At 48.5% G+C, this 12,033-nt stretch overlaps 1 protein-coding gene across 1 annotated transcript; it reads left to right on the top strand.

Moving 5' to 3' along the window:
• The first annotated feature begins 5,106 nt into the window (after positions 1 to 5,106).
• Positions 5,107 to 8,820, top strand: FOXI3 (forkhead box I3). The gene is made up of 2 exons (XM_059407731.1): positions 5,107 to 5,749; positions 8,195 to 8,820. The coding sequence occupies exons 1-2, from the start codon at positions 5,107 to 5,109 to the stop codon at positions 8,818 to 8,820; spliced, it is 1,269 nt and encodes a 422-aa protein (XP_059263714.1).
• The last annotated feature ends 3,213 nt before the right edge of the window (positions 8,821 to 12,033 follow it).

Here is a 12,033-nt window from a genome sequence, read left to right on the forward strand (position 1 = left end):
AAGGGTTCATGTCCTTAACTGCAAGGAGCTCAGAAACATTCACTTTTTAAAAATGTAGAAACATGGGTGAAAGATCACGACAGGCAATTCATATAAAAGAAATTAAAGGGGCACCTGCGTGGCTCAGTCAGTTAAGCGTCTATCTTCCACTCGGGTCATGATCCTGGGGTCCTGGGCTTGAGTCCCACACCTGGCTCCCTGCTCAGCAGGGAGCCTGCTTCTCTCTCTGCCTCGGTCCCTCTCCCTGGCTCTTGCTTGTTCATTCTCTCTCAAATAAATAAAACCTTAAAAAAAAAAAATTAAAATGACTAGGTACTTAAATTCATTCATAAGAAAAACAAAACAAAACGTTTTTTTCAAAATATGTCTCTGTGCTTTTAAGATTGGCAAAAATCAAAAGAAGTGAACAAATCCAGCCTTAGCCAAGGTGAAGGGAAGAAGGCATCCGTGGGGAACCTAGGGGTGGCATAAACTGGGCCACCTTGTGGCAGAGCAATTTGTCAGAATCAAACATTTAAAGGTACATATCCTGTGACCCAGCAAATCCCAGCAAGGAATTTACTATCACAAGTAAATTAAGTCTTTTTTTTTTTTTAAAGGTAATAATCCTGAGGCACCTGGCTGGCTCAGTCAGTAGAGTATATAACTCTTGATTTCGGGGTTCTGAATTCAAGGCCCATGTTGGGTGCAGAGCTTACTTAAAAAAAAGAAGAATACATAATCCAGAGATCCATCAAAAGTAGGTTACATTCAAAATATTGCCTAACAGGTCCAGAGGGGCACCCCCATTTAGAACAGACACAGGCTAGAAACCACCTACACAGTCATACTGGTGGGTCCCCACTGAATATCCTAGGAAAGGGAACACCAGGTGAACAAAACGAGGTAGACATATGGACATATGGGCTGTTTTTGAAGGTTCTTCAAAATATATTAAGGAGAAGGTGCAGAGCCAAGTGAGTAACACAGATTCCATTCTTGGACATTTTTAAATGCATACAGAGTTGGACCAGTAAGTACCTCGAAATGTTTTCTGGAGGAGAGCATAAGACACTGCTGGCAAGTGGTTGCCTTTGATGAGAGAGGGTAAGAGGTGGCACCATTTAATGTTTCAGGGATTATACCATCTATGATGTACAGAGCTGATACCATCTAACGGTTTTTAACTGTTTAATTTATTCAAGCAGCACACGATAACTGAGCATGTCCCAAAGTCAGGCACTGGACCAGGCTCTGGGGAAATAATGCAGGAGGCAGTTACGGCTGAGAGCGATTCTCAGAGGGCCCCTCAGCTGGCCAGCCTGGGCTGGAATCCTGGCTGCACTCTTAGAAGCTGGGAGACCACAGGTAAATTACTTAACTTTTCTCTCTGTGGCTTCAACCATAAACTATGGTTTCTTTCTTATTTCACAGGATGGCTATGAGAATTCAGTGAGATGTTGCAGGTAAGGGGCTTAACACAAAGTTAGGTATTTGGTCCGTGTTCCTTAATTGTTAGCACTGGAAGAAAGGGAGCAGGGAATGACACAGTCCCTATCCTCCAGAACACCCAGGAGAGTGGGTGACAGATTTGGGGAGCAGGAGTTGGGTGATTGGAAATGAGGGGGCAAAGGGTGGGATGAGCCACCTGCTAATGTGTGAGAGCAGGGACTGAACACCCCCTGGGCCCCCAGGAAGGAAGTGTGGGAGGGGGAGTGCAGCCTTCATTTGAGAAGGCCTCAGGGAGCCCTATGATGTGGGGCTCAATCCCAGGATCCTAAAATCATGACCTGAACTGAAGGCAGACACTTAACTGACTGAGCCACCCAGATGTCCCTCAACATCCTTTCTTAAATCCCCAAAATAATAAATGCACTAATAAATCTTCTATATTTTGGCTTATGTGGTAGTATTATCCCCGCTCCATGATTCCCAAAACCATATTCTCTAGTTACAATTTGAGTTTTCTTGAGTCCTTTGCTCACTTCCTCTGTTTCCTTTTTCATCTCCACTGGCAACAGAGTTTACCTCTTATCATACTTTCCCCAAGTGTTTTATTTGCCAGCGATGGAAACATGTGATAGCCTCTCTATTTCACATTGGCATAGAAGCATTAATCAATAGCCTTGACTCATCTTTTTGTGAAAAGGCAATGTGACAAAGTCTTATTATGGGGAGCTTGCATTTCAAGCACATTTTTTATCCTGTTGATTTTTTTTAAGTACACCAAATGTTTAAAATTTAATTAAAAAAATTGGGATTGGGGCATGTGGGTGGCTCAGTTGGTTAAGCCTCCAACTCCTGGTTTCGGCTCAGGTCATGATCTCATGGGTCATGGGATTGAATCCGGAGTGGGATTCTCACTCAGTGGGCAACTGCTTGAGATTCTCCCTCTCCCCTGCCCCTCCCCCACTCTCTCAAATAAATAAATCCTTTTTTAAAAAATAGGGATTAAAAATTATTTTAACTTTGGGACACCTGGGTGGCTCAGTTGGTTAAGCAGCTGCCTTCGGCTCAGGTCATGATCCCAGCGTCCTGGGATCGAGTCCCATATCAGGCTCCTTGCTCCGCAGGGAGCCTGCTTCTCCGTCTGACTCTGCCTTCCACTCTGTCTGCCTGTGCTCACTCTCGCTCGCTCTCTCTGACAAATAAATAAAATCTTAAAAAAAAAAAAAAAAGAATAAAGTTGAAGAGTAGAACCAGAAATTTCCTGGCTGTCCCATTCCTAACAGCTTGTAACTTTCAACATTTTCCTTTTAAAAAAAAATTATTTTAACTTTGACATTGAAAAGCCCCAGGCTATTGACCAATAATAGTTTTAAGCTTATCTAATTAAGATGTGATTGAAAACAGAAAAGTAAAACTTTCAAACCCTAGAGGGGGTGTCCACCTTACAAATCCCTGCTAGATGTCTGCTGTAACAGAGGCAAAGAGCCGCTAGGTGGCTCTGTCATTTTTAAGTAAAACTAAAGTCCGCTAAAGATAATACTGTAGTTAAGGCACAAAAATAACTAGTAGTTGGAACCTTTAATCAAAGCAAGAAACAATAATCTGCAATCATGGCCTCTTACTCAGAATAATTTGGAGCTACTGGGTTAAGAATTAGACAAACAACAAAACAACAATCCTGAAAAACTGCAAAGTATGTATACACAAGCAATTTGTTAAAAAATAATGGAAGGTGTGATAGGCGTTAAGGACATCAGTTAGGAAAGGGGAGATGGTCCCAAATGTTTTCTAATTTATTGCCATCTCGGTTCCTAGCTTTTCTTTTGGACTTTCTCTTTTATAGTTAGACCTTTAAACTTAAGAACAAATGTTAAATTGGGGCATTATAACTTATTTAAAAATTGCTTTCAAATTTCATGGGTTATAGTTGTCATCATTATTAACTTCCCAAGAGAAGTCACAAAACCACCTTGTTTGAGACTATTTGGGAAGGAAGGAAAAAAGTCCACAACACTGTGCTTAACTACACAAAGAAAATTTAGACCCTTAAACAAACACTATTCCATTCTATAGCATTTGCCAAGAGATTGAAAGAAACAGCGCCCTAAATTTTGAGGTGAGAATAATTCTTTTCTGGTTCCAGAAATGATAAGAAAAATATTTACATTTGAACCCTGGTTTGCATTTTAGGTATCACGATTTACTAGTTAAATATCTCTGGATGTCATTTTTTAAGGAACGAGATAATAGAAGATAATAGTTTCCTGTAAAGTACATTACTGAATTTATAACACGAAAATAAATGCGGAGTGGGGGGGGTGGATTTCCGAATTAGTAAATATTAACTCTCCGCCTGCAGTTGGCAAACAGAAAAGCGCTTTCCCCTCCTCTCTTCCCGCTTAAGTGAAATTCTCAGACTTGTCACCTGTTAAGATCACATTTAGGAATAATTTTAAACTGTAAGAGAAACAATTTTCTTATTATTATACGGAGAGAATAAATAACGATTGCGGGGCACGTGGGGTCGCCACAGTATTTTACCTGTTTCGCTGGTTTTTCCAGGGAGGATCCGCATTTCAAAACTTAGAAAAGTAGAAAGCAAGTCCTATGCCATAATTCGTTGAGACCATTTTTGTAAATGAGCGCTTCTGGCACAGTTTAAATTACAGTTGGCTTTAAAATGCTAATTTCGAACCCACTTATTTAAATGTCTCTGAAAACACACGCCCTTCTGTTTTTGAAGAAAACAAATCACACCAAAGGACTGCACAAACCGGACTTAAAACGAACAAATACTTGCCGAATGTGAACGAACGTATAGTTATGTGTTTAGAGACAAGGTTAGAAAAATTAAAAACCAATTTCAGTCCCTCCCGTCACAGAATCCCCGAGGGAGAAGGGGACACTCCAAGGATGCCCGGTAAAAAAAAAATCTACCGTATACCCCAGAGAGTTGTGAATTGCTTCTATTATTTTCGGCGAGAAGCCGATCTGTTGGGACTGGCCGGGAATCCAGTAACTCAATGACAAAAGGTGCAGAAGCTTGAGTAGAAAACCGCAGGGGGCCAGGCAGGTGGTCTGCGCGGCCACCCAAACTCCTCCGGGGAACTTTTTGGAAAACAGTTGTACCGTTTGGGTTCTCTTCTCTGGGTTTCAACATTCGTTATTTCCTTTCTTCTCCTGAGCTAAGAACGCGCCGGCGGGGAATGAGGTGCCTTTCGCCTTCAACCTGGAGGCGCCGGCCTCCCCCGGGCTCCCCGGCTCCCCGCGCCGGCCGAGAAGGGGCTCCGGGGGCGGGGCGGGGGACTCCGGGGGAGGCGCGGGGGGGGCGCTCCGGAGGCGAGCGGGCGGCGCGAGGGCTGGGGCGCGCTCTGCCGGGCTGCGCGGGCAGGTGGGGCGTGGCGGGGGCGTGGAGAGCCCCGGCCCGCGGGCCGCCGCCCAGCCCCGGGCCGGCCCGGGAGGAGCCGCGCCGCAGACGGTTATAAGAGGCCGAACCGCAGGCGCTCCGCGCGCCGCCGTCGACCCCCCCACCCCCACCCCGAGCACCGGTCGTCCTGCGAGGGCTGAGGCGGGGCCGTGGAGTGGGCCCCCAAAGGGATGCTCTCGCCCGCGCGGCGAGACCAGCCCCGCTCGCCTCTCGCCGCCGCCGCCGCGCCGCACCCGCCGACGGCCACCGACATGGCTCTCTACTGCGGCGACAACTTCGGCGTCTACTCGCAGCCCGGCCTGCCCCCGCCTGCCGCCGCCGCCGCCCAGGGCGCCCCTCCGGCCGCCAGGGCGCCCTACGGGCTGGCAGACTACGCCGCGCCGTCCGCCGCCGCCGCCAACCCCTACCTGTGGCTCAACGGGCCGGGCGTGGGCGGCCCGCCCGCTGCGGCCGCTGCCGCCGCCGCCGCGGCGTACCTGGGCGCCCCGCCGCCGCCTCCCCCGCCCCCCGGGGGCGCCGCCGGGCCCTTCCTGCAGCCGGCCCCCGCCGCCGGCACCTTCGGCTGCGCGCAGCGGGCCTTCGCTCAGCCCGCGCCCGCCGCGCCCGCCTCGCCCGCGGGGCCCGCCGCGCCGGGGGAGCTGGGCTGGCTGTCCATGGCCAGCCGCGAGGACCTGATGAAGATGGTGCGGCCGCCCTACTCGTACTCGGCGCTCATCGCCATGGCCATTCAGAGCGCGCCCGAGCGCAAGCTCACGCTCAGCCACATCTACCAGTTCGTGGCCGACAGCTTCCCCTTTTACCAGCGCAGCAAGGCCGGCTGGCAGAACTCCATCCGCCACAACCTGTCGCTCAACGACTGCTTCAAGAAGGTGCCCCGCGACGAGGACGACCCAGGTGAGGCCGCCGGACAAGTGCTGCCCGCCGGGGAGTGGGGGGCAGCGGCGCGCGGGCAAGGGTCGCGTTGGCGTGGGGCTTGACTTGAAGCTCCACGCAGGGTCCTCTCTAACTGGGGATGGGAGCCGGGGTGGGGACCCACCACCCGAACCTCCGACCTCGTCTGGCGGGGGTGAGGGCAAGCCGGAAGACAAAGGGAACCATCAGAGGGTCCTCAGAGCGGGGAGCCGGTGGGGGTGGAGCTCGCCCCTTACACCTACACCCCCCCCGCGCCGCGTCCCCAGGCTGTCCCTGGATGCCCTTCTTCCTGCCCCAGGTTCCTAAGACGTGATCAACGGTGTCCTTCATGAAACAAGAGCCTACCTTGAGAGTAATGTTATGGGGGTCGTGACAACAGGCGTCGGGACAGAGGACCAAGAGGAATCAGAGAGCTTTAGCTGGGGTCCTGCAAATTGTGGTTTCGGTGCCTTACCGTTTCCAAATGTAAAAATGAAAACTCCAAATTTGCTGCTAAGCCCTCTGCTGGGAAGGGCTGGGTTACAGTGGAGTGCTGTGAGTGGTTTTCCTCTAGCTGAGAAGAAGTGGGGTGGACCCAAAAAGAAGGGAAACACGATTATACTTGAGGTTTTCAGAAGGCTCTGGTAACCAGGTAGGGGACAGGTGTGATGGGCAAAAGAGAAATGAAAAGGTTTCAGTTGCATGCTGCAGAGACCCAGGAGTTTGTGTAAAATGCTCTGGAGTGTTCCCTCCCCCCACCCCCTGCCCCCAATGTATTCTAGAGGGAAGCTTTCCAATGGAAATACAGTATAAATCACACGTGATGGCAAATTTTCTGGTAGCCACATTTAAAAAGGTAAAAAAAAAAAAAACTGATGAAATTATTTTTACTATTTTTAATTCACCCAAACTACTGTTTCAACATAAACCAAATATAAAAATTTTTACTGAGATACTTTTTTTTTTGGTATTAAGTATTCAGAATCCTATGTGTGTTTGATTCCACTTGGCATTTTGGACTACACACTTTTCAAGTGACCGACAGCCGTGTGTGTGGCAAGTGGTTACTGTATTGGACAGGACGTACAGTTCTGGAAGGTGCAGCTTCCCAGTCTGGCCTCTGAATCACCCGAGATTATCACATTAATTGTCATGTATATTCTTTTAGACTTTCTAAAAAGTTGGTGTCTTTAGCTAGTGTCTTGTCAAAGCCTTTGGGACTTAGGGGCCCAATATCAGGTGCAGGTACTACCATCTAGATGGTAGTTGTATGAATAAGAATTTTTTCTTTTTGCAACTATTTGCAAAAAATGTGTTAATGAAGATAATGGGCTTGGAGGGGTGTGTGCTGGTTTGTGCAGGCAACCTAACACAGTGGCTAGGTAAGAATGCTGAGTCTAGAGTCAGCCTGCTTAAATCCCTTAAATTCCCATTACCAACTGGGAATACTGCAGGTTACTAACCCATCTGCCCCTCAGTTTCACCATCTGAAAAATGGAGGCACTGATAGTGCTGCCTCCACAGAGCTGTGAGGGGCAGCAGAAGTTGTCCATGTAAAAGCACTTAATGGGATAAGTGCTGAGCAGTGCTGTCACATGTCAAAGATCCTATTTACTGGGAACGATAAAAGTTACTGAGAGAGAAAATCCTCCAAGTGACAAGTCTTTTTTAACCTCAGTTGTACTAGGTAGTGGGGGAAGTTTTTTAAGCAGAAGACTGGCTCTGCATGCGTTACCTGAGGCTCTGATCTGAGATCTGCAGGGTGAGGGATGCGGGGCCTCTGCTGCTCAAGGTGGGGGAGGGGGGGCATGTAGACTGCAGGAGCTTCCTGTACCATGAACAATGTTACCCAAGTTGTTAAAACCACTGATGGCTCAGTGGTAACTTTTGTAATTTTTATTTGGCAAGATAAATGACTTGAGGTTGCTTTTTCCAGTGGAGTGTGTGTGTTTTGTTTGTTTCAGGGACAAATAGTGTACCTTTCAGCCAATAACAATAACAGATAGTGATTTTCACTGCTGTGTGCCAGCTTCTCTGTGGAGACAGCACTTAACCCTCGCATAAGTCTATGAAATGGGCATTATCCTTATGCCTACTTCTGTAAATAAAGAAATGTGGGCTCGAATTTAAGCAGCACCAAGATTTTGCTAGGGTACAGCGTATGGATCCGGAGGGGAAGGCGTTGGGTAATTAAAAGTGTCTTGGACCTAGAATTAGGTCTTAAGATTTGGGTAGCAGACACTGCCAGGGGGAGGTGGAAATGGCCAGAACACCTTTGTTCCGGATTTCTTGTAGAAGGCGAGGAGCAAGGTCTTCCCGAAAGGATAATCTTCATCTCAGTCCGCATTTATGAGAGTCTGTGCTCCTCCTTGCAGAACTGAAGGTGACTGACTGCAGGGGCCTGAGCTGGGCGCTTCTCTGACTTAAGTGCCTTTCTCCTCTCCACAGGGAAAGGGAATTACTGGACCCTGGATCCGAACTGTGAGAAAATGTTTGACAATGGGAACTTCCGTCGGAAGCGCAAGCGCCGTTCCGAAGCCAGCGGCACCTCCACGGTGGCAGCAGGGACCGCAAAATCGGAAGAAGGGCTCTCTTCGGGACTGGGGTCCGGCGTGGGTGGGAAGCCCGAAGGAGACAGCCCCCCTGCATTGCTAAGGCCGCCCCAGTCCCCAGAGTCCCCTGAGGGTGCAAAGAGTACTGCCTCCTCCCCGGGAGGGTCCCTGCTCTCCTCCGCCCCTTGCCTCAACACCTTCTTCAGCAGCCTGAGCACCCTGAGCGTCAGCAGCAGTGGGAGCACCCCGCGGGCAGTCCCCACCGGCCGCCACCTAGGGATCCAGGGGGGCCCCCTGGCCTCCAGCAGCACGTTCCCCGCCAGCTCCGTCCCGGAAGCCCCACCAGACAGCTTGCCGCTGAGCAACGGTACCAGCAACGGCAGCAGCAGCCAGAGGTCCTCCTACTACAGCCCCTTCCCCGCCAGCAGCGGCGGGGGTCAGAACAGCCCGTTCAGCAGCTCCTTCTACAACTTCAGCATGGTCAACAGCCTCATCTACCCCCGCGAGGGCTCCGAGGTCTAGGACAGCCTGGGACAGCCACCCTCCGGACTTGAATATGCACAACCTAGGTCTCGTGACATGCAGATTTCATGGGGCAGGAAGTGGGCTTCTGCATTCCTCTGGAGGCCCAGGTGCTCCTGTGGCCCGATGGGAGCAGTAGATAACTCTTCCCGCAGCCCCGTGCGCTTTTACAGGTTTCTCTGGAGAGAAAGCCACCTCACTCTGTTGGGGACAGTGCCTGTGAGCCCCGCGTGAGGGCAGGGACCATGTCTGTTCTGTTTGTCACTGTAGCGCAGGGTTATGAGCTCATATGTGTCCAAGGGCCGGCCAAAGAGCCAAAGAATGAAGCTGATCAGTAGGAAAGAGGTAGCAGTTGGTCCCTTGAAGCAGGTAAGGGAGCGCTCTGGTGGACCAGCAAAAGGCTGCTGTGGGCCGTTTGTTATTTTCCTGCCTGGCAGCATCCTCATTTGTCTAGAAAAGTCATATCTGGATGTTTATAGGAAACCTCCATTTGCAGTTTTTGGCCACGAATTAAAGTTGAAATCCTGTGCTGGGTCCTACCGCAGTGCAGGTCATCTGAGCTCCATCCAGCTCCTGTGTCACCTCTGCTTCTGCTCCGTGCCTGGGCCCCGGTAGATACTAACTAATAGCCGGGAAGCTGCCCCCGAGAACCGTGAGTGCCCAGCGCTGTTTCAGACGGACACTCGAGGTTGTATTAGGTCATTTAATCCTCACAACAACCTTGGGAGCTAGGTATGGTTACTACCCCTCACGTTCAGATGTCAGGTGACTCCCCCAAGGTCACACAGATAATAAGTTGTGGAGCCGGATCGGGTCCAGGCAGTCTGGCTCTAGAGCTAGTGCTAGAAGGTCTGTTCTGGTTCTAAAAAAAAAAGAAGGTGCCATTGTGCATAGGCAGACATAGCGTCTAGGGGTAGGAATGAACTAGGTCTCATTTGACCAAAGATTTCTGGTTGAAGTAAGTATCGCTGAGCAGCAAGGATAGGCACCACCTCTGCCTTCTGCCATGTGCCTGAGGTCCAGGGTGACCATGGTCCTCATTAACTTGATATCCTAGCCCTTTTAGCATGTGTCTTGGATTTCTCATTTTTTAAAACAAAATACTAGAATTTTATTAAAAATAGTTTTTTAAGTGGAATTTTTATAGTTTCTTAATAAAACATTTGTTGTCAAAAATTATCAATATAATTTATTTTTGGCACTCCCTTTTACTTCTCAAGAGGTATCTTCATTTGAATGGTGTTCATGGTCACCCTCCCAGGGCCCAGTCAGAGCTCAGCCATTGTTTGAACTTATCTAAGAGGTGCTAATTAAAATGGGGATGATTGTTGATTTATTGGAACAGCCTCCATTAAGATGAATAGAATGTCCTGAATTGCCTTTGTACCATGTTGTTGGGTCTTTGATAGGAACATTGTTGGTTTGGGGATTTAATTTTTTTTTTTTTTTTAGGAAAAGGACCACACGTACATTGTAAAAAAAAACCTCAACTTTTCCCTGTGTATTCTTTTCTGAGACTCACAGCATTATTCTTAAATTTTTCTTTTGAAATGCACAATACAGAAAATTATTTTTTAAACAGTTTATCGAGGTATAAATAACATCACCATTACTTTTTAAATATTACAGAGAAAGACAACCAAAGAGACTACCTACCCCCAGATTGTGTGTACAAAAACCAATTTCTATGGATATTTTTCTTTGTGAAAAATCGTATGGACTTTTATAAATATTGCTTCTAACACAATTCTATATTTGTAAATTAATTTATAATGTGAACTGGGACAGAACTTTTTTTTCCCCAAGAAAGTACACTGCATGCTGACAATCACATGAAATAAACTCTAAGTGGGATGATTTCTGGCCACTTTTAGGGATTTGTTTTTCTGTCTTCAGCTTCTCCTAAAGGAAGAGAGGTGTGAGGGGCCTGGCACTGAAGCCATGACAGGGATTTTGTTGAGAGTGAAAGCAAACGGTTTTTTGTCGGATTTGTCCCACCTGCTCACATCTGAAAGGCTGGAACCAAACAGTTACTCCTTGGGGATAGTGTGTAGGCTGATGAGCAGTTTGATTTTTAGCAGAGTAACAGTTCTGTCTTCGATCAAACTAAGTGCACAGACAATCTCTTCCAGAATGAAATGCTGCTGTGAGGTCTCACCACCTGGCAGCGATCCACAGGTGGGGCTCTGCAGCCTTGGGTGCGGTGGCCCCCTTGAGGGCCACAGGTAGCCCATTATTTCCAAGGAAATAGGAAACTTTTGAACTGGGCTCCTTCTAGAGGAAACCTGAAAGCTGTGGTTTCTAGACCAGGGCTTCTTGGCCTCGGCATGTGGTATTTGTGGGGTGGGTAATGGGTTGAAGAGGTTATTCTGTGCATCAGGACATTTCAGCGTCTCTGGTCTCTACCTGTTTGATCCTCAAAGCACCCCCTCTCCTCCTGGCTGGGGCCACACGAGACAACCAGAAGTATCTCCAGACATTGACAAATGTCCTCTGATGAGGAGGGGTGGGGCAAAATCAACCCTGCTGGAGAACCCCTGATCTAGACTGACACCTACAATTTGCCAATGAGGAAACCTGCTCCCTAACTCATTCAGGGCATTGTTGAGCCATGAATGAATTGGGCCACCGGGTCTCTGGTATAGGACAGTTTCTGTCCTCTGGGATGCCTTTTGCCCTCAAGAAAATCAGTCTTGAGCAGGAGCAGCCTGGGACCTGAGGCATTTCTCAAAACAGACCCACCGGTTTGCCCTGTCACATTGGAGGTAGATTTACTTGAATATTTGCGTTGCTGATCATCGATTCTTACAGTAGCTTTCTTCTTGGCTTCCATTTCTACTAACTCTCCTAGGCTGGAGTACTAGGGGTCAATAAACTACCTGGGATATTTTTTCAGCAGGGGTCGACGGGATAGGAGGAAGAGGGAGACAGGCATATGATTTCTTGGAAAGAAAGACACGTAAAAAGAACTTGAGTGACTTGTGTTTGGAAATATCTATATCTGAGTGTGTGACACTAAATGCCAGAACAGCGGTGTTTATGAGAACAAAGACAAAAAGAAGAATCCCCTCCAATCTCCCTCTGAACCAGCCGGGGTGGCTCCCGCGTCTCCACTCCCAGACCAGTCTCCCATCATGGAGTTGCCTCCTGCTGGGCATGGGACTGAGGCATAGGGCAGAGGGATGAAGCTGCCTGTGCGGGTGATGTTTCCAG

This window comes from Mustela nigripes, chromosome 7 (genome assembly GCF_022355385.1).
Source record: "Mustela nigripes isolate SB6536 chromosome 7, MUSNIG.SB6536, whole genome shotgun sequence".
Lineage (NCBI taxonomy): Eukaryota > Metazoa > Chordata > Mammalia > Carnivora > Mustelidae > Mustela > Mustela nigripes.